Consider the following 23,026-nt stretch of genomic DNA (forward strand, 5'->3'; position numbering starts at 1 on the left):
GGTGCCCTAAGAAGACCTAAGGGTCTTGTCACAGAGCACCGCGGATGTGCATTTAACCAGAAAGTTCACGCCTCCTTCCTTACCGTGACGCAAAAAAATGTCCAAGGCTTGTTCCGAACCTGGACCTCTTGCTTATAAAGCAAGCGCTCTAAACACTGCGCCTCGGCCGCACATTTAGTAAATGGAATAAAAATATAGTAATTTGAATTAATTAAATATAAATATAGTAGTTTGAATTAATTAAATATAGTAGTTTGAATAAAAAAATGTTTGTTCCAGGTTTTTTGCTTTTCTGTTTTCAGATTTTTAAGAACTAAGCAACTTAGCTAAGCAAGTTTTATTTTATATTTTAGTACAATTGGAAAGAGCTGAAAACTAATTTTTAGAGCGATTAGAAATAATGGAAGTGATTTTTAGTCAGATCACTTTATTGTTATTTTTTATTATTATTAGAAGAGTTAATAGTAATAAAAAATTTTAGACAGTAGAACTGGTACTGATTTTAGTAAGTTTGCTACATTTTTTAATTTTGTATTGGGTATATTCTTTATTAGATATATATTTCATGCATTTAACATGGAAAACTGTCTGTAATTTGTTGACAAATAAGTTTATATACATAAATGTGCCTATATCTCAATATATTTTATATTGGTAATTCTACAGTTAAGCGGCCTAAAACAATTTTATTTTTTTACGCTCGCTGCGCTTTTGTGTGAAGACTTGCTCAAAGTAGTGACTTTTTAATATAAACAAAAAGAATATTTATTGGCTTCAGTACATACATCGACTATCTTATAGCCTGCTGCTACAAGGGAGTGCTGCTACATCGACTATCTTACAGCCTGTTGCTACAAGGAAGTGTTGCTACATCGACTAAGGGTTTGGCATGGATCAGCGATCTTTTTCCTTTTATTATTTCACTTAATATTTCTAATGTATAAAAAGCCTCCTCAGACGAGTGCTGTAATAAAATATCACATCCGCCTAAAATATCACATCCCCGAAATATTTATGTACAAAAACAATTAAAAACGCAACGACCAAGATTCATAACGGTTTGTAAATAATATACTATAAATGAAGTCAGCATTAAATGGTAATATATTTTCAATTCATACTTATGAAATTTTGATCTTAATATATTGCTTGACAATGATTATATAGATTACACATGAGGGATGTGATATTTTAGACACCAAATACTAATACTTTTCATTATTTCAAATGTTACATAAGGGGGATATAATATTCTAGAAGCCTGGATAAGGGGATGTGATATTTTACATAGGAATTTCAGCAAAATATTATAATTACCGGCAATTTATGTTTGGAATTTTGTTACCACGGCTACGCGTTTGTACGACTCGTTGAATTGAAATTAAAAAGTCTTTCATATGCCAATCGATATAGTCAATTTTATTATCTAACTTAATCATTTTAATTAAACCACCACGCTTTCATCCTTATTTTAAACTTGTTAAATTCCTCGCTATCAAGCACGATTTTTAATTGTTGTTGAAATCCTCGTCGTACAATGTGGGACACGGTTTAAAGCATTTGTATCATTAAGTAAATAAAGAAACCAAATATTCCAAATATAAGTGTGTACGAATATAAATTTTTTATTATTGCTTAATTTTTTCGTTGTCGAAATGATTAAAATATTCGCGAAAGCATTTCGATGTCGCAGTGGGCTTAAAACAACAATAATCAACATGCTGTTTTGATTTCAAATTAGTTAACAGTAAATAATCGCAATTCCCAAATTTTTTATGTTCATTTTTTCCATAATTGTTGAACAATTTTGCATTTTTTAATTGTTAGCTCAATCGCATCTAAATTAAATAGAAGATTAAATTGAACATTAAAAAGCTAAAAAAAATAATGAAAATAAAGAATACAAAAAATTGTAAATTTATTATAAGCTTTGTAAATAAACATAAATTGTATACATATATATCTCATATATTTTTAAACATCTTCCAACAAAGCTGAAAGAAATAAAAAAGAGCTACCACTATTTCAGTATATGTGTTGACTAATTATCACAATAAGAAGCTTAAATTCCTATGTAAAATATCACATCCCCCTTATCCAGGCTTCTAAAATATTACATCCCACTACGTAACATTTATACACTGCAAAGTATTAGTATTTGGTATCTAAAATATCACATCCACCATGTGTAATCTATATATATATATATATATATATATATATATATATATATATATATATATATATATATATATATATATATATATATATATATATATATATATATACATATATATATCACAATAAGAAGCTATAATTCCTTCGTAAAATATCACATCCTCCTTATCCAGGCTTCTAGAATATTTCACCCCCCTATGTAATATTTTAAATACTGCAAAGTATTAGTATTTGTTATCTAAAATATTACATAGCCCATGTATAATCTATATATATATAACAATAAGAAGCTGAAATTCCTATGTAAAATATCACATCCCCCTTATCCAGGCTTCTAGAATATTACATCCCCCATATGTAACATTTAAAATAATGAAAAGTATTGGTATTTGGTATCTAAAATATCACATCCCTCATGTGTAATCTATATAATCATTGTCAAGCAATATATTAAGATCAAAATTTCATAAGTATGAATTTAAAATATATTACCATTTAATGCTGACTTCATTTATAGTATATTATTTACAAACCGTTTATGAATCTTGATCGTTGCGTTTTTAATTTTATTGTTTTTGTACATAAATATTTCGGACGTACTAGATACACTTCTAAGTGCAATAACTTGAAAACGCATTCTCGATTTCGGTTTTTCGAGAGTGTTCATGTTCCGAGATGGGATCATCCATTTAAGGTAATGAAGTTACGTAACGAATTCGTTTTGCGAGTCTATCACGCGAGTTGTTGACAAAGGTTGATAAATGTAATATAATCTACCAAATAATTATTTATCTACCTCTGGTAAAGCCTACTGTATAAAGCAAGAAGATATACTTTCGATAAGGATTACAAGTAAAGTATGTATATTTGTTTTTTTAGGCATTTGATATTCGAAAATCAATGTTATAGTACTTTCCACATTACTTTTCTAAACCACTCTGTGCCTCTTGAAGAAGCACTGGTTGGTTTTGAAAAATAAAGAAAAGTAAATAGAGGCTCTTGTATGCAAGACGCATGTTGGTGTGCAGGTATAATGTATAATATTGTAAACCTATGAAGTTATAATTAATTTTTGTTATCCTAACAATGTCAACTATTATTAATATATTTAAATATTTGCGTGTTCATTATTTCAATAAACTTTATTACTATTCTAAATATTTAAATATATTGATAATAGTTGATATTGTTAGGAATCCTAACTTAGGATACCGAAATTTAATTACAGTCACAGAGGTTAACAGTTTGTATAGATTTTCCTAACATTATATAACTGAATTAAATCAAGTTCTCATAATACTTATGATGTTATAATTAATTTTGATATTCTATTAATATCAACTATTATAATGTATTTAGGTTTTGAAAGATAATTTTTAAAATTATTTTAATAATATTTTTACTTTTTATTTTTAGTTTGACACTAATCTTTAATTATTTTCTACTAACAATTCATATTGTTAACAATGGAACTCAATAATCCAATTAATATATTTGCCGTTCAAGATAATAGTAATAAAATTAGCCAGACTATAATTGATCATGTGGTATTATTATTTAATTATATTGATAAAATTTATTAATAATACATTAATTATTTAGTTATTTCATTATTATTCAGTATAATTATTATCATGTAATTTTAGCTCTTTAAAATGAGTGTATTTTGTGTGTTGATTTACTTGTTAAAAGATTTTTTTGAATAATTTTATTATTTGCATAACTTTATCTTGCTTTTTGAGATAGATGATATATAATTTTGCTAAATAAAACTTCAATAAATTGATCATTGCATCCTTATTATATTCAGATTCCAGTGGAAGATGAATATAGTGTGGATTTTAATGTAAAAAAAGATGAAGACAAAAAAGGTAAAACTTATCATATTATCATGCATTCTGCACATATATTTTTATATATATATATTAGGGTGACACAAATTAGGGTCGAAAAATGAAATTTTTAGAAAATCTAAAACCGCAGTTGCTTAACCTGTTCTACAACAATCAGTTAGTCTAAATACAAAATTTTATTTAATTTTCTTCGTTGGAAGTGCTTCATGTAAGTTTTCAAATATTGAGGATTGCCTGAACTTTATGTTATTTTTACGGGTTAAAATGTGTTTATAACTAAATTCTTGTTTGATCTCTGATCTAAGAAGAAGAAAAAACACTGTAGTATCTTACAGTTAACTATTATTTTACATTAATTTTCCAACTCTCAGGGCCGGCAACACAGAGTGTCGTCGGCCCTGAGAATTGGACAAAATAATGAAATGTGATCTAATAATTTTAGGGGGGGGGGGCACATGCTCCCACACCCCACTTTTAAAATAAAGACTTTATTTTTAAGAAGATGACAATTTTATAAGAAATTGAGGTTAAAATATGTTTATAGCTATAGTTTTGTTTGATCTAAGAAAAAATAAAACACTGTTTTTAGGATATTATTTTACATTAATTTTTCAACTCTAGGTTTCAGGTTTACCAGTTCCTTAAGCGACATATCTTTTGTAATTAGTTTTCTATGATCCCTTACTACTGAAAGAATGTTCTGTCTCAGATCCTCATTGTGGGAAGTGTGAACAAAATTTTCAATTAAGCTAATATTTCTTTCTGCGCAGTTGTTAGTCATACTAAGATTGCGAACTAACTGAATGAAATGTTTGTATGAATCTAGCGCTAAGAAATCGCTTGAAGTATGTCACTCGAACAGATTCGGTAAGACCTGTGAGTATTTAAAAAAACCAACTCTCCTTTGTAATTAAGTCCTCTAATCTACAATCACTGGAAACAATAACAGCTGATGGAGCTTCTACCGAAATCTCTGATATCTTAGGAACTGGAGATTTTAAAAGCTTCTCAATGAATAAACGCTTAGCATCTGCGTTCTTATGAGGATCACCTAGCGATGGTATGACAACTTAAGGAGACAAATACCAAGTGTGGTTACTCATGCTTTTATGAAGTGAGTTTCCAACTTCATAATCCCATTTTGTTTTAATTGTTTTAGCAATTTTAAGTGCATTAAAATCATTTAGAACGGCATGCTCTGCTTTGCCTGATTTAAGAAAGGCAGGTTCATAATAAATAGCAACAATAAATGCTGCCCTTGCGACCATGTTTCTTTTCAGGAGTCAGATATTCAACGACTGTGGATGTCATATCAAGCATTAAAAAGTATATTGTATTGGCCATAAACCTTGCATTGTAACAGGCGCCAGGCTGAAAGATGTAAAAGTTATTTAATTTCTCAGATTTAACGTTCATGTAATATGCCAAATATTCAACAAGATGCTTGTAATCATTCCTAAAACATTGTTATTTTTGTTTAATATCCTTTGAAAAGTGTATGCATGGAAAAACTGTTACATACCTGGGGAAAATCTCTAGTTCTAGTGCTTTAGTTACAAACTTTTTAGCCTTCAAATAGTGTTTGCAGATAATAAAAAAAAGTGAAGAAATAAAAAATGCTTGGAACGTAAAATTTGTCAAATTTACATGTAGCTCTTCCTGATCACTTAGGAATCAGAAATTTTTTTTGTAGAGTCTCTAAGTTTGATTGAACCGGAAAATGTACTGCGAGTTTTTTTTTTTTTTTTTTTTACACATTTTGTGTCACTCTAATAAATATATATATATATATAATATATATATATATATATATATATATATATATATATATATATATATATATATATATATATATATATATATATTTACCTAAATATATATCTTTTTTACCCAAATATATATTTATATACAGTAGTGGTATAGTGGTAGACTGCTCGTCTTATAAGCAAGTAGTTCCGAGTTCAATCTGAACCATATCCCTGGTAGTTAATTGCTGACCTCATTTTTCCTAATGCCCAGGGCTGATATATTAGAGTGTGACATCTGCCCCCTATATTCTAAAAAATATCTGTTCATATTCTTGAAACATTTTATTGGTTCTCACAAACAACTTTGTTAAACTTGTATAAAAGTTTTTTTATTTAGGGGGAGCATCAGATCCTTGAATGCTTACCAGGTCCCTCATATTATATAAAAAAAGTATTTCAAAAGTATGTCATGTTGGGTTTTGAAAATTATTTAATACTTAGAAATTATATAAAAATTAAAAAAAAAAACTATCATTTTAGAAAAGTTATTAGGATTTTTATTTGGACTTATTATCATAAAAATTAACTTTTTCCATTTTTAGTTAAAAAAGGTAATTTTATTCCATTCAACTCTAAATTTTATATATATATATATATATATATATATATATATATATATATATATATATATATATATATATATAAAATTTTGATTTTTTTAATAATAATAATTATGATTTTTTAAATTTTTTTTATAATTTTGCTTCTTTTGAGACTCAACATGACACTCTTTTGAAAATCTTTTTTTATAATATTAGGGGCCCGGTAAGTGTTCAATGGTCTGGTGCTCCCTTAAATTTTAAAATTTTTACGAAGTTGCTTGTGAGAACCTATAAAAAGTTCTAAAAATATGAACAGATCTTTTTAGAACAGGGGGCAGATGTCACACCCTATTTTATATATATAAATATATATAAATATATATATATATATATATATATATATATATATATATATATATATATATAAATATATATAAATATATATATATATATATATATATATATATATATATATATATATATATATATATATATATATATATATTTGGGTGGTTGTAAAAACAACTTTTCATGCTAACATCCCCTAAATGTGTTCTTAATTATAAAACAATACTGGATTTAAAGGTTTCATTTAGTAATGATAGCAATGAAGAATTTAAGTAAATGTGGTAGCAGCATTGCAGTTGAAAATGCGTTGGTGCACAATATCATTATGATTCCTCCAATTCTTCAGGTAGAAGAATCTTTACTATCACTTGGTAGTCATGGTAATGTTGATGGAGTTTTTTCAATTACGCTATTTAAATTTTGAAACATTATCAAATTTCCATTATTGGTTCTAGTCTTATACAGTTTGAGCTTTTCAATAAATGCCTTCAGTTTATCCGAGTGTGTAATGACATTAGCATTTTTGCCTTGAAGTTGCAAATTTAACTTGTTAAAATGACCCACAATGTCCACAAGATAAGCAGTTGTTATTTCAAAATTGTCAAATTCAAAATATTCTACCAGTCCACTTTTCATTTGACATAAAAATTCTTTCACTTCGTTTCTAAGCTTGAAAAATCTTTCCAAAAAATTTCCAGCAGAAAGCCATCGCACTGAAGTATAAAACAATTACTTATTTTGTTCAGCATCTAGGTCAGAACAAAATTTTGTAAAAAGTCGAGTGTTAAAAGCAGAAGATTTTATATGATTCACTAATTTGACCAATTGATTAAATACAGTTTTCAAACTACCTGGCAATATTTTGGTTGCCAAAGCCTGTCTATGAATAAAACAGTGTACACCCACTACATTTGGAGCAATCTCTTTTATCCTAGTCTGCAATCCAGACTTACAACCCATCATGGCAGGAGCTCCATCAGTAGTAATTCCTAACAAATATTTCCATTGTAATTTATTGTCATTGAAAAACTGTTTCATAATTTCCATAATATCAGCTGCTTTTGTTGTTGTTTCAAGGAAAGAAGAGAACAAAAATTCTTCTTTGAATTTATTATTGTGAATATACCTACAAAATACAATTAATTGTGCCATTGAACTTACATCTGTGGACTCATCCAACTGAATAGAAAAATATGGTGATTCTTTAGTTTCATTAATAACATTTTCTTTAATATTTGATGAAATGTCAGTTATCCTTCGTTTGACTGTAGTATTTGATAAAGGTATATTATCTATCTTCTTTACAGCTTCTTCTCCAAATAGTAATCTAACGATTTCTTTTGTAGATGGAAGTATAACTTCTTCAGCCAATGTGTGAGCTTTTTTCTTCTGTGCTATTATATATGAAACCTTATAAGATGCATCTACTATATTCTGTTGAGTTTGGTGAATAATCCCAGTTTTATCCAACTTACACCTCTTCAGTGATTCAAATTTTCTTTTGAAAAAATCAGAATCTTTTGTTCGAAGATCAGGATGGCACTTATTCAAGTGAATAGCAAGCTTTGAGGGTTTCATAGAGTCATTTCCTAGTACTTTATAACAAATAACACACTGTAGGTAGCAAATGGTTTCTTTTAGCATGTAGGTAAAACCATATTTCATATATTCATCTGAATATGACCTTTTTTTACTTTTAGACATCTAAAGAATTTAACAAATAATATAAAATAATGTAATATATCAACTCGAGATTTGTATAATTCATTTGAGAGAAGTATATTCTCGACTATTCAAAGAAAATAATACAAATTACTTTCTTTCAAACCAATTAGTTAGGAAAAATATTTTTACCATAAGATAAGATAATTTTATATAGCATTTAAAATTTACGGATGTAAGAATAATATAAAGTATTTATTGTTTCATAGTGGTCCGCAAGTCATTGACGGTTAACGTCGAATTGGCTTACACAGATTTTGTGCAACATATGTTGCCTAGCATGAATTACATTTTGAATTTAAGAATTATTTTTTTCTTTAAGACAGAGAAAAATATCAAAATTAAAATTCAATAACTCAAATTTATTTTGAATTTACGTTTACCTTGTGGTCCGTTTCAAAAGTTCATATGGACCCCCAGGGGTCCATGGACCACCGGTTGGGAACCACTGATCTAGATTATCTTGAGAAAAGAATCTGTTATTTAAAGATGCTAGAAGATGTTTTGTTATTTGAACTGTATCATCTTTTTTGATCAACTTTTGATAAAAATCTTTGTAAGTTCATATATTTGGAACTACTGTTGACAAACTACAAACATCAGAACTCATAAACTTAGTAAGTTCATAAAAAGGTTTCAAAATATGCAATAGACTTTCAATGAGTTTCCAATCATTTGATGTGAATGTTGGCAGCTCATTATGATCAGCTAAATATATTTGAACTGCTCTTTTAAGCTTCTGAAGTCGTTCTTGCACTAAAAGTAGAGGTGTTTCATGTTGTTGTTGTTGTAATAACTTAAATTCTGTACATGCTTTGATGAATGATTAAAACGGCCTGCTATCCTACGTGCTTTCGCTAATAAATCTATTACTAATCTTTGGGAAAAAACTGTATCCTTAATCACAAGCTGCAATAAATGAATTGTGCAATGAACTGATGTTATTTGAGCAAGTTTACTTCCTTGAGACATATTAGCAGCACTATCTTTAACTAAACTATGTCTTCTTTTTGAATTAATTTCCCAGCTTTCTAACATATTGATAAATTTCCCAGCTATATTTATATAAAAAAACAAATATAAAAAAATTTGTTTTTTTATTTCACACATTTTCTTTAAAATTAGCATGCTACCTTTTGAACGTTCTTGTGGAGTTGAAGATGCTAAAGGTTCAATATTATTTTTTCTTTCCTCTTCATACTGTTTTAAATGAAACTTTTTGGCGCGATTGTGCAGTATTGTAGAAAACGATTTTTGACCAGAATTATTAGATTCCCTGCTAATCTGTTTTCCACATGGAATGCAAATTGCTATCGATTCAGAAGGATCATTTATTTTAAAAGCTTCCAAACAAAACTTGTCATTGTAGAATCTTTACTATGGTGATATTTTGTAATATTTGGTTTAATAAAATCAGGGATGCCGAGTTCAAAAAGGACTCTGGCTTTATATCTCTATTTTTTCCAAGTCTGTAGTGTCCAGAAGCTCTAAACATGTTTGTTGACTTATTATCTGCTATAATAAAACAATGCATGAGATTCACTGACTTGAAACTTATTTTTTTTAAGCCCGTAGTCCTGGAGTCTTTGCCGCCATTACACCTAAGGACTCCGGGCTCAAAAAACAATTGTTCCTCTAACCTAAAAGTCTTAATTTTTTTCCTATTAGTATTCCATAATTTATTTATATTTTTAGAGCTCCGGGATACAAAAAACTAGGATAAAGTAATCTTTTTGTGACTTTCAAATCCCCAGTCCCTTTTTGGGACTCCGCATCCCTGAATAAAATACCTGTTGAAGGTTTTGTATATAATAATTATCTGGCCGGATAATTTTAAAATATCCGGATATCCGGATATTTTAAAATTATCCGTTTAGACGTTTTTTGAATTTAAATAAAGTAATCATTAACAATAGAATGCGATTGAACCTGTATGAAATCAAAGCTATTAATGAAGTTTTAGTTTAATCAATTATTATAAATATTGTTAGATTTTGTTGGTAAATTTTTAAGCATTCAAAGTTTGGAATTTTTATTGAAGTGTTGCAAGTTTTGATATTTTATTACATAAACTTTTATGCAATTCAAAGTAAAAGTTAAGCTAAGTATTTAGTCAACATTAATGTTATGTTTATTTATTTTTAATGAGGAGGTGATTGTTTATGCTTATGTTTTTTAATGCTCAAAATATAAATAAAAATTATCAACATTTTTTTTTAACATTTTGGCTTTAACAAAATCTTTGCATACTACTCATAAACTGATCATAGACATTCATTCTATTATCAATTCAAAAAATTAGCGATAAAGAAAAAAACTTTGTTAAAAAGCAATTTCAAAACTGAAAAAACCATCTTTTCATAAATTTGTTATGTAAAATTTTTGAACAAATCTAATAATTTTGCATACAGGCTTGATTATGGTTATCCAGCAATGTATTTATATACAGCTAAAAGTGAATTAAGCACTTTTTTGTATATAAGCACTTTCGTAACGGAACGAAAAGAAATTCTTGGTTTGAAACTATAAATAAATAAAGAAGACAGTTGAATATAATACAAACATTTTAAAGTAACTTCAATTAAATTTATTAAAAATAATTTTCTTTTCTTCAACAGAATTTTTAGCAGTAAAAAAAAAAAATTTAAAACAGAGTGTTTTAAAATTTTCAAAAGAATTTAAATTAAATCTAATAAAATAAATTTGTGATTATTAATATTTAATAAATAATTTAATTGAAATATAATAAAATAAATTAATTTTTTTTTTAAAAACGGAAAATAGAAACAAATTTTTTGAACTATCAGTTTTTTTATCTAATAAAAAAAATATTTCACAAATATTATTACCACAATTAATTACTGCCTAATGTTTTCCACATAAACTATTTTAAAAGACTGTTTAAATAATAATTTAAAAAAGTTTTAGCGTGCATGTAAAATTGCCATTTCTTGTGCAAAATTCAAATGGCATATTGTTTCTTAACAAGGCCTGCAGTGGGGGAGGTACTTTATGTGAAACCAAATAAAGTTTTATACCATAATTCTGAAATTAATAATAGGGAGGATGACAATGAGGACAACAGTCAAGAACTTAATAAAGGTGAAGAGCTGGGCTACATCAAATTTGAAATAGCTCAGTTTCAGTTTCAAAAAAAGTTTGCACCATAAATTGTTTAAAAAATTACGTGTGAAAATAGATGATATATTGCAGAAGCATGTAAAACTAGAATTTGGATATGAACTTATACCTCTGCAAGATAGGTTGGAACTCAGTATTTGATATGGTTGAACGCTTTGTCAAGTTAAGCAAATGTATTAAAATAGTTCTTATCCAAGCAGTCTCCAATAACAACAGATTCAGAGCTGCTAATTCTTAAAGAATTAGTAATATTAGTCTGTAAAATTATGAGCCGTAGCAATTTGCTACCAAAACTAAAATGCCAGAAAAAGTTTTTTGTTTTGTAATAAGACTATTGATACCTTATGAATAACACTATTGATACCTTATTTTTTTTAAATGTTACTACAAAAATAATAAGTGATAAAAATTAAAATGAAATATAATAAATTTGTTGATATGAAATGCTACAAAGAATTTATTTCACTAAATAACTGTTAAATATATATTAGGGGTATGACTAAAAAAAAAATTTAAGAATTTTTTATTCCCCATGTAACCATGAGTGGAGAAATTATATTTATAAACATAAAATATATTTTTTTTATGTAAAGTGTCAAAAAAGATCACCCCTCAATCTGAAAATAATTTTTCCTATCTTTTTAGTGAGTTATAAATTAGAAATATAATAAAGAACCCAATCTTACTCAATATACGACTGTGATCACAAACATCATAAATTCTACAGATTTCTTTACGAGATAACTGAAACTTTTAATAACTGCAATTTTCGATTTGAACCCTGTTGGACCGCGCGGAAGTGCTTCAGCATTTTATAATTGTTTTTTTGTATATAACCGGAATTGCCTTCTTTAACTTTGTCAAACTGTTGTCTTGTGTTTTGAACATTATGTCCAAAAATAGAGTTGCTTCAAACAAGAATAAGAAAGTTTGGGAATCAAATTTAGTAAGGTTTGAAAAAGCTAAAACTTCCAGAAAATGTACTACTGTTGTTAAAAGTATTAGTGAAATGAAGAAGATGCCAACAGAACAGCGTATCATTGATGGATTTAAAAGTTTGTCATCAAATGTGAAAAGTAGAAAGGAGAGAATTGCAATTGTGGCTGAAGAAACTAAATTGCTATGGAGAAAGCTAAATATTCCTATTCAACAAGGGAAATCGGCAGAAAGAAAAATAGAAAATGTATTGAAAAAACTTGACAAAGATAGTCGAAAACCCGGAACTCAAAATTTTACACGATTGTTTGACATAACCGATGAGAAAGGTGAATGGTTGTGTCAGGAAGATAAAGAATTTTATTGTCTTCAAAAGTCAACAAATGGAAGAGCTGGATATTGTACCACAATTAAAGATGCTGAATGTATTCATCCAAGAAAATTAGTGTTGATAAAGAAACAAATGTCCATCAGTCAAGGACAAGATTTTGTTGAATCAGCTAGTGAAGGAGAACCTTCAGAAAGTGAAGAGCAGTGTTCCAGCAGTGATATCGAAGCTGAAGGTCCTTCATCATCATCTAAAAAACAAAAAACAAATTCAGCAGTAAATTTAGTGATTTCTGCTAAGATTAGTACCAAAAAAGCACATAAAGTCTGTAAAACTCTTTCAGAAAGTGGTATTTCTATTCATACTCCAACGCAAAGTGGTATCTACAAAGGTGTTATGAAAGAAGGAGAAAAGTTGAAAGCAAATTATATGGAAAACCTAAAAAATGAAAAGTGGTCTTTGCACTTTGATGGAAAACAAATAAAGAAAATGGAACACCAAGTAGTTGTTTTGAAAAATGAAAATAGAGAGGTTAGGCTTGCTGTTCTGGAAATGATGAATGGAAAAAGTGAAACAATATATAATGGGATAAAGCATGTGCTAGATGAGTATGAGCTGTGGCCAGCCATAAAAATGATTGTATCTGACACAACATCTACAAATACAGGATTAAGAAATGGTGTAGTTACACGGTTACAGAAACATTTTAAAACCATTGGACTAGAAAAGCCTGTTTTTATTGGATGCCAACACCATATTCTAGATACTCTTTTGAAACATGTCATGAATGATCTTTTTGAAGGATCGACAATGTCACCATATCTCCATTACCCTTTTGTGACAAGGTTGCAGCAAGATTACGAGAACTTGAAGCTATTGTTTAGTAATATTGGAAATCCTTCGATGAAAGTGAAGCGAACTCGCTGGAGAGATGACATGGATTTCCTGAATCACTTAATAGCATGTTATAGAAAGTTTAAAAGCACAGGTAACTTTCCAAAAGTTAATTTCAAATCACTTCCTGCTATAAGCAATGCAAGGTGGAATTCGAGAGCCATTTTTATTCTACTTGCTTACATTTTATTACCAGAATACCAAGAATCAGAATCAGCTCAAGCAGCATGTGACTTCATCTGTGGTTCATGGGGTGATATATGGTTTGGGGGTCACTACTTCAATCCTGCAGACTTGGTTAATCTATTAGAAGCATGCAATGAGCATCCTAAAGCATTGAAATCATTGAAAAGGTTTTGGTCCACTGAGCCAACACCAATACCAACACAACGTTCAAATATATGTGCAGAACGTGCTGTGAAAGTGATGCAAGACTTAATGCCATTATGCCATAGCATAGAAAAACTAAATATTAAATACTTATTGTCAAATACACAGTAGACAAATTTTAATTATACATGTTTATTGGTTTCTATAAAGTAGTGGAAGATGTGTTGCAAAACTACATTTTTTAAAAAAAATTTACAAATATTTTTTAATTGGGGGGTGAACTTTTTTGACATATAGTAAAAATGCTTGTTATTTTTCTGATTTTTGCACAAAATCTCCACTAAATTTAGTATGGAGATATAGGGTTGCAAAATTGTCATATCCCTAATATATATATTTCGTTGTCAACAAATTCTGGTACCCCTCTAAAAACAATAATGAATTGATAATGCATGATTTTTCAAAAAAAATAAATTTGTCAAGCATGACTTTATAAAAACAATAATAATTTGGTAAACATGTTTTTCTTTTCCTGAATCCATGCTTTGGGTCTAATAATGTTTGATTCATTTCAAGATAATTGACTAAATGCTTATTAGGCTGTTACACATATGAAAAATACGCAAATCTTCGCAACCTAATTTTAAAGTACACTAAAAGATTTTTTACTGTCTACTTTATACCCTATATTTTTGGAATTTAATCAACTTTAATGTTCAATTAAATTATCTTATAAAGAAAAGTTTTGGTTTTGTTAAGAGAGTATATTATTAATTTTTTGTTTTTAAAAAGAAATTATTAGTTGCTCTTTTTAAATTCCTGTTTAAATGTTATATATATCACAAAGTTCTGTGTGATATAAGTCACAAAACCTAATTTTGAAGTAATAATATAACATAATATATTATATGAAAACATCATATTACTATAAAATTTAGCAGTACAGTTTAGGTAGCTATTAGAGATTGACAGAGTTATATAAAAGAACTAAGACTTTATCTTTTTGTATAACACTACTAATCTTTAATAACTTGAATAACCTCTGAAAATCTCTTTATTAACTATCAGTATGGGTTTTTGTTTTTGAGCACAGTACTATTAGTTGATAAGTATAGTATACTTATCTACTATTGGCAGATAAGTATACAATTATAGTAGACAAGTATAGTATACTTATATACTATTAGTAATGTGCTCAAAATATCCTTAGAGTAGTTTAAAGCTCAACAATATGCTTTATGATGTCTATAATAAGTTTAGAAAAATACTTTTTTTTTACAAAATCTAAGCTTATATATAGATATTAGCATTATGACTATATGTAAAAAACATTTAATGTTTATTTTACATATAATCATATTGCTATATCCATTAATTGATAGATGGGAACCTTTAAAGTACTTCATTCAATGCTGCAGAAGAATAATAAACTTAAGCTTTCCCTAATAAAATATTGTATTGGGTGGAATGGTATTTGAACTGTGTGAAAAATACTGTGCAATCTAAAGTCAAATATTTTGGTGAGTAATAGATGATTTATTGAATTATAAAGAAAATACTTATTATAGAGCCCAAAAAAAAGGTTAAAAAACACAATATCAGCATTAAATAGTTAGATATACTAACAAATTAACTAAAATATTAGTTTTTAACACAACAATTGCATCGCATTATAAGTACTTTGCATAATAACTGAGATGATGAATACGTAAAAAATAAACATCTTAAAAAAATGACAAATTTTTTCATAATGAAAAAGTTTTAATTAAATACTAGTCATAATCAGTTTTGATCAGAGGCGTGGTGGCCCCAGAGGCTAAGCGGGATTCCCGCATGGGCTTTTCACTTTTTCATCTAAATATGGGCCTTTTGGAAAATTTTAATTGTTTCTACATTTTAAAGAAATTCCACAATCATTTAAAATATTTATGTAAGCACAAATAAAATTTTATTAATCACTTGATTTAAAGTTTTCGACTTTAGGCGCAATTATATTAGTATTTTGCATAATAATAACATTGCTCTGAAAACAAAGTAGATGTTTTAAGACTTATTATGATATTTTTTTCATGAGAAAATAATGAACCCATAAACAGTTTTTAACGATCGTAATGTTGACAAAATAAATTTAAGAAAGTCAGCAGACCCAACAATAATAATAGGTATTATTATTGTTGGACTTAAATTAACTTAATTTAAAATTTATTCCTAAAATATTTTTCTTTAATAAATTAAAACAGAATACAATTACTATATAGTAATTGTATTGCGTTTTAATTTATTTAAGAAAAATGTTTTGGTGTTAAATTTTAAACGTTTTATATAAATAAAATTCGAACTCATGTTTTGCATTTTTGTAACGTTTCGAAACAGATATAAACTTCTTCAATAATAAAAAAAGTTTTTAATCTTTATACAGTTTATATTATTGTATGTAAATAAAGAAATCACTCTGTAATATCCTGTCCTCAGACAGATTTAAAAAAGGAAGATGAACTGCTAAATGAAACTACATTATAAAAACTTTTATGTTTAAACTATGTCAATAACGGCACCATTTTTAGAGCGGCATTTTAGCTGTTGCGAGTTTATCCTAAAATGTTAAAAAAAGTTAAAAACACCGAATTAAACAAAAGCATAAACTAAAAAGAATTTTCTCATAAAATAAAAAGAATTTCTTATTTTTCAAGATTTTCAATATTTATTTTAGAAAATTTTTTTTACATAATGTAAAGAAATTTATATTATTGTACAATAAAATATATATCATATAGTAATAGAAAAATTAAAATCTTTGATTTTTAAATTTGTGTTAGGCTATGTTCTTCAAACAATAAAAAACTAATCGTATTTGCTTGCGGTAAAGTTGTGTTTTAAGAAAATCATAACAAAAACGTGGTCCCTGCATTGTGTTGTTACCATTTTTATTTTGAAGTATTACAAACAATAATATTAATTATATATATATATTTTTTTTTTCTTTTCGTATGGGCCTTTACATCAAGCATATATGGTAAAATCCCGCATATATAGGCCTTTTAATAAAAATCCCGCATGGGCTTTTTAGAGCCACCACGCCCCTGGTTTTGATGTCTTGCCAATATAACAGGAGTTACATATTAGGGTAGCTCTTAAAACAACACTTTTGAAAAAAACCTGTTCCTACCCCTTTACTTTGTTCTATATAATACTAAAACACTAGGTTTAAAATTTTTTTGAACAAAAAATTATTTTAGGGGTAGCTCAAGACCCTTAAAAATTTGACTGGTCCCTAAAATTTTGAAAATAAAAGTTCTTCTAAAGTATGTCAACCTGGTACTCAAAAGAAGCGAAATTATATAAATACTTCAAAAACAGTAATCACTTTACAAAAGAAGCATGTTTAAAAAAACTATTTTTTTAAAACTTGAACATAATGACTTTTTTTATTTTCAGCTTAAAAACAATAGTTTTTATGCATTTATTTAAGAAAAAAGTTATTTTTTTGTAAATTGATTATTATTTTTAAAGTTTTTATATAATTTCGCTTCTTTTGAGTACCAGGTTGACATACTTTAGAAGAACTTTTATTTTCAAAATTTTAGGGACCAGTCAACTTTTTATTCACACACACACACACATATATATATATATATATATATATATATATATATATATATATATATATATATATATATATATATATATATATATATATACGCATATATATACACATATTTAGATTGAGTGCCCAGCCCATATAATCACTCAATGTATAACTTAGGTAGAAAAGAAATAAAAATGGTTTCGTAAAAAGATTATATAATATAAAATAACTTACTTAATATCGATATTCAATATAAACCGCCTTTAAAATTTTAGAAGTCTAATTATGTATATTTTTAAATAAAATGATACACAATAAAAATTCTACTACCACGATTTAAAATTTAATAATGAGGAGTTTTCATGATTGAGTTATTCGAATAATTTTTGAATGACATCATATTATTACCATATTTGGATGATCTGATCTCGGAACATGAACTGTATGTTTCTATGGGTGATGTGATATTTTAGGCGGATGTGATAATTTATTACAGTGCGCAACAAGCGAAAAAATAAAATTATTTTAGGCCGCTTAACTGTAGAATTACCTTTATATTTCTCTGTATATGAATATTTTCTCTTAAAAAATATTAATATAGACATACTCTTGAATTCCTTTTTTTTTTTTATTACTTAAGAGTAAAATATACTGACTGATATTGCTTCATTTTTTACGCTTTTAGATTTTGTATTGTAGTCTAGATACTTTGTTAAATTATAATTTATTGATGTAAATGTTTTTTTTTTTTTGATAAACAACTTATGTATGTATATATATATATATATATATATATATATATATATATATATATATATATATATATATATGGATTTCAATTAATCTTAAGTTAAAATATAGTCTTTGATTAGAAAAGATCACAGTTTATAAGATTCTTTTACATTTATTTATTATTCAATTATAACAATAGTAATATTACTGGTAGTATGTTTAAAGAATACAGTGAAATTAAAATGGCTAATAATAGAGGAAGGATATATTTGTGTAAATTCTAGTAGGCGAAAATAATTGTTGTCCAAATGAAAGAGAGCTAGGCAAGATGAAATTAGTCATTGTTGAAATGTAAAAAATGCTGCTCAGCGAGCAGAAAAACCAGAATGCCAGAATTCAGTGTCAAGCAGTGTTAATGTTTGTTTATTTGATTTTAAACACTTCAGAACAATACTAAGAATGAATTTTACTATTTATAGTAACAGTTGATAGCAGTTTCAAATTGAAATGATTTTAAATTTTTTAATAAATTCAAACATAATTATGTTCTTTTTTTTTTAGTTGCCTTTCTCATCACTTGATTAGTTTGCTTACTGTTGAAACATGGTTTTAATTTAGTAAATTTAATGATATGAAATTTACTCTATAAATCATTAGTCAACAGTTAGAGAGAAGCTTGGAAACACTTTCTCTCCCTCTCTTAGATGAGAGTTAAATGAGAATTAGTACAGGGAGCATCAATAAAACATGTAATTACTGAGCTCTTACGTATTTCTTAATACCACAATTGATAATAACCATGTATATAAAATATTTTACGAGTTGCTTGCTATTTATGATATAATTGTTCAAATTGTTTAACCATAATTATTAAATATTGTAATAAATAAAATCTTTTTAGTTCAAGTATTTTAGTTGATAAAATATCTTATTAATTTGTGGTGTTATTAAGTTAAGTAGTCTAGCCTTTTTATAATCTTTACTTTTTAAATTATTTTGGAGAGACATCGTAATGTCTGTAATGTGTGCTTACAAATATCTTATGCTATGCGCTATTGTTACTGTGTTTTGTGTTGATAGAGCTGGGCTGTTATAGCTATTTTTTTAATTCTTTATATTTTCTGTTATATTATTATCCTAATTCTACTTACAATAAAATGCAAATAATACTTTTGTAATTAAAAATTGTAATTTTTCATTTCTTTTTTTAGGTGTTGGTAGGCTTTACTTGACTTTCTTTTTATATTACCTGCTGTGTGTAAAAGATTTAAAAAAAAACTTAACGGATGTTAATGTAGTCTTTTTATGTCATTAACTATAAGCAATTATTTAATTACTAATTACCCATGTTACGGGTTGCTTACTGCTAGTATATATATATGTATATATATATATATATATATATATATATATATATATATATATATATATATATATATATATATATTAATATAATAAAATTTATATATATATGTATATATTATTTTATTTAACCTAATAAATAATGTATATATATATATATTAGGTTAAATAAATTTTATTTAACCTAATATATATATATATATATATATATATATATATATATATATATATATATATATATATATATATATTTATATATATATATATATATATATTTATATATATATATTTATATATATATATATATATATATATATATATATATATATATATATATATATATATATATATATATATATATTAGGTTAAATAAAATTTATATTAGGCGATATATATTTTTCTTTTTGTTTTTAGGAATATGTATAAGTATATTATAAGATAAATAAAATCTTTGAAAAAATTTAATAACCAATTTATGTACCTTTTAGTTCTTAATTATCTTATGCTGTGTGCTAGAAGGTTAATAACACAACTGCATGATAGGCAGATTAGTATCTGTTTAATATAAATATTCTTATAAAAATTTGCTTTAAATAGATACTGGTAATGTACATCTGCTGCATGAACTATTAGCTGAGCTCTGTGAGTACACACAACTCAGAGGTTCCTTCTAGAGTTTATTATTCATAAATATTTTAGTTTAATTTTAATAGATTTTTCTTTGAATACAAATAAATATACTAACTATATACACACACACACATAAATATACTAATCTAGTACATTTATGTAAGTGTATACATAAATATACTAGATTATATATATATATATATATATATATATATATATATATATATATATATATATATATATATATATATATATATATAATATATAATTATATATATATATACATATATAATATGCATATATATATATATATGTATATATACATACATATATAATATGCATATATATATATATATATATATATATATATATGCATATTATATATATACATATATAACTGCTAATAACTCGTGACCTTTAAGTGTCCCAGCAAATACTGGAAGTTCAATTTTTTAAATGTTTGAGTTATCAGGAGTCTACTGTATATATATGGTATAATAAAAATAAATGTTTTCATTGATTTTTGAATAAGATAAGTTTAGTCAACTGCTTCCTAAACCTTTTTGTTACTTCTTTGCCAAGATGATGAAAGTGTATTTTTGAGTAGTTTTCTGAAATAACTTTAATCAGTAAAAGTAAATGATTATCAGTTATAGCTGAATCAAACATTTTTATTTATTTACTTATTTATTATAATTTGTTTACTTTTTTGAAATTCATTTAAAAAAATTCTGAGCATTGATACTTAAATTATTTTTTTTCTTATTTTGGATTGATATGTTCTTATTTTGTTTCTTTTTTCTGCTGTTAGATTCAATTTTTTTGTCAAAGTATAACTCTACTAACACTTGCTTTTTAAAACTTTATTTTTATATTAAACATGTAAATATAATTACTGTATACAAATATAAATTTTCGAATATATACTATAATATAGTAGAGTATATATTATGGCATTTTATAATATAGTAGAGTATTTATTATGTCATTTTATAATATAGTAGAGTATATATTATGTCATTTTATAATATAGTAGAGTATATATTATGTCATTTTATAATATAGTAGAGTATATATTATGTCATTTTATAATATAGTAGAGTATATATTATGTCATTTTATAATATAGTAGAGTATATATTATGTCATTTTATAATAAAGTAGAGTATATATTATGTCATTTTATAATATAGTAGAGTATATATTATGTCATTTTATAATATAGTAGAGTATATATTATGTCATTTTATAATATAGTAGAGTATATATTATGTCGTTTTATAATATAGTAGAGTATATGTTATGTCATTTTATAATATAGTAGAGTATATATTATGTCATTTTATAATATAGTAGAGTATATATTATGTCATTTTATACTGAATAGTTTGTATAAATTTATGATGTAAATTTATGCATTTAAACAACAATATAAATTGATCCTTGGTATTTTTTGGTTTTTGATCCATGGTATCTAATAGTATTTTATCTAAGAGTACGTTTTGTTCGAAAAGGTTATATTTATGCTCTTCAAACTTTGATATTCCACCTGCTCAAATGTACAAAACCCTACGTTCGAATTTAATGTAAAAAGTCACTCAAAAAAGTTACTCAAAAACTCGATTAGTTTTATTCGTTTAAATTTGTTAAATACATATCTAGCAAAAAAAAAAAAGCGTCGTTAGTTCATGGTCACAAGTAAACACTAGATAACACTACCAGACATTTTTTCACTTTTCACTTTATACAAGAGGTTTGGAACGAAAATAATGTTCTTTGGATGGCCCTGAAGACCAAATGCATAGCCAAATTTGTCATGGTCGAACCATTTTTTGGTAAACTAGAGATACCAGTTTTCCAATTTTTGTAATAAAACTAAGCGATGTTTTAGGGTATATGAGTGTATAATTGACAAAAGGCAAACTAAACAGGATTGTAAGTCAGCCAGCATAGGTCAGCCATCATTCTCTCATTGGCGCACCCCTGGTAGCGATGTTCAATAGTTGAAATCGTTTGGTGGAAACGTTCTCCATGCTCGTCTGTAATGTTTCTCTCAAAATGATTGGTGAAAAAGTCCAAATGGCTATATAAAAAGTGTATCTTTGGGGAAATGTGCACATTCATTTCTTTGAAGGCTGATAACAGTTCTGAGATTTTATTCTATTAAGTCTTTAGAAAAACGTTTTATATTATATAGTGTTGCGTTTTTTTAATTTTTATTGTCTTATATTTACGGTATAGACTAAGGGGCTTGGTGATAAGACCAATTATGTCTTCTTCTTGCCCCTGCTATTTGTATTTATATTATGCTTTACGACTTTAATAAATTTATATGGCAAAAAAAAAAAAAAAAAAAAATGATGTCTTTATAGCCGTCCGACCGGTGCTTGCCTGAATAAATGAGTGTAAAGAAGATATTTTTTGATAGAATACAATATTATGCACTTAATTCCTTAAAATTTCAGGTACTTACCCAGAAAGTTCTCCACACAGTCTTTCAAAGCCTTCCATGCTCTGACCTCAATCGGGGACAAGGAATCAGTAAACTGTTGGCTTTTCAAAAGTTTTTGAGTGTCTGGTCCAACGAATACTCCTTCCTCTGCTTTTGCAAGTGACAGTTATGAAAAGGTCTCCTT

The 23,026-nt window shown here is 26.5% G+C and overlaps 1 protein-coding gene across 3 annotated transcripts; it reads left to right on the top strand.

Moving 5' to 3' along the window:
- The first annotated feature begins 2,835 nt into the window (after window positions 1–2,835).
- On the top strand, window positions 2,836–19,762 carry LOC136077956 (uncharacterized). 3 transcript variants are annotated; one of them, XM_065792386.1, is made up of 4 exons: window positions 2,836–3,035; window positions 3,595–3,725; window positions 3,989–4,049; window positions 19,610–19,762. In XM_065792386.1, exons 2-4 carry the CDS (start codon window positions 3,645–3,647, stop codon window positions 19,711–19,713), a joined length of 246 nt encoding a protein of 81 aa, XP_065648458.1. In that variant the 5' UTR covers window positions 2,836–3,035; window positions 3,595–3,644; the 3' UTR covers window positions 19,714–19,762. The 3 variants fall into 3 exon arrangements, with proteins under 3 accessions (XP_065648458.1, XP_065648456.1, XP_065648457.1); XM_065792384.1 differs by lacking the exon at window positions 19,610–19,762 and adding an exon at window positions 6,978–7,153; XM_065792385.1 differs by lacking the exons at window positions 2,836–3,035; window positions 19,610–19,762 and adding exons at window positions 3,048–3,206; window positions 6,978–7,153.
- Window positions 19,763–23,026: the final 3,264 nt, after the last annotated feature.

This window comes from Hydra vulgaris, chromosome 03 (assembly GCF_038396675.1).
Source record: "Hydra vulgaris chromosome 03, alternate assembly HydraT2T_AEP".
Classification (NCBI taxonomy): Eukaryota; Metazoa; Cnidaria; class Hydrozoa; order Anthoathecata; family Hydridae; genus Hydra; species Hydra vulgaris.

What these genes read in the sequence shown, in the direction of transcription:
- LOC136077956 (XM_065792384.1), top strand. Translation starts at nt 3,645, where the DNA reads ATGGAACTCAATAATCCAATTAATATATTTGCCGTTCAAGATAATAGT. An exon ending in AGACTATAATTGATCATGTG is followed by an intron (nt 3,726 to 3,988) that starts GTATTATTATTT and finishes TATTATATTCAG; the next exon opens with ATTCCAGTGGAAGATGAATA. An exon ending in AAAAGATGAAGACAAAAAAG is followed by an intron (nt 4,050 to 6,977) that starts GTAAAACTTATC and finishes GGTTTCATTTAG; the next exon opens with TAATGATAGCAATGAAGAAT.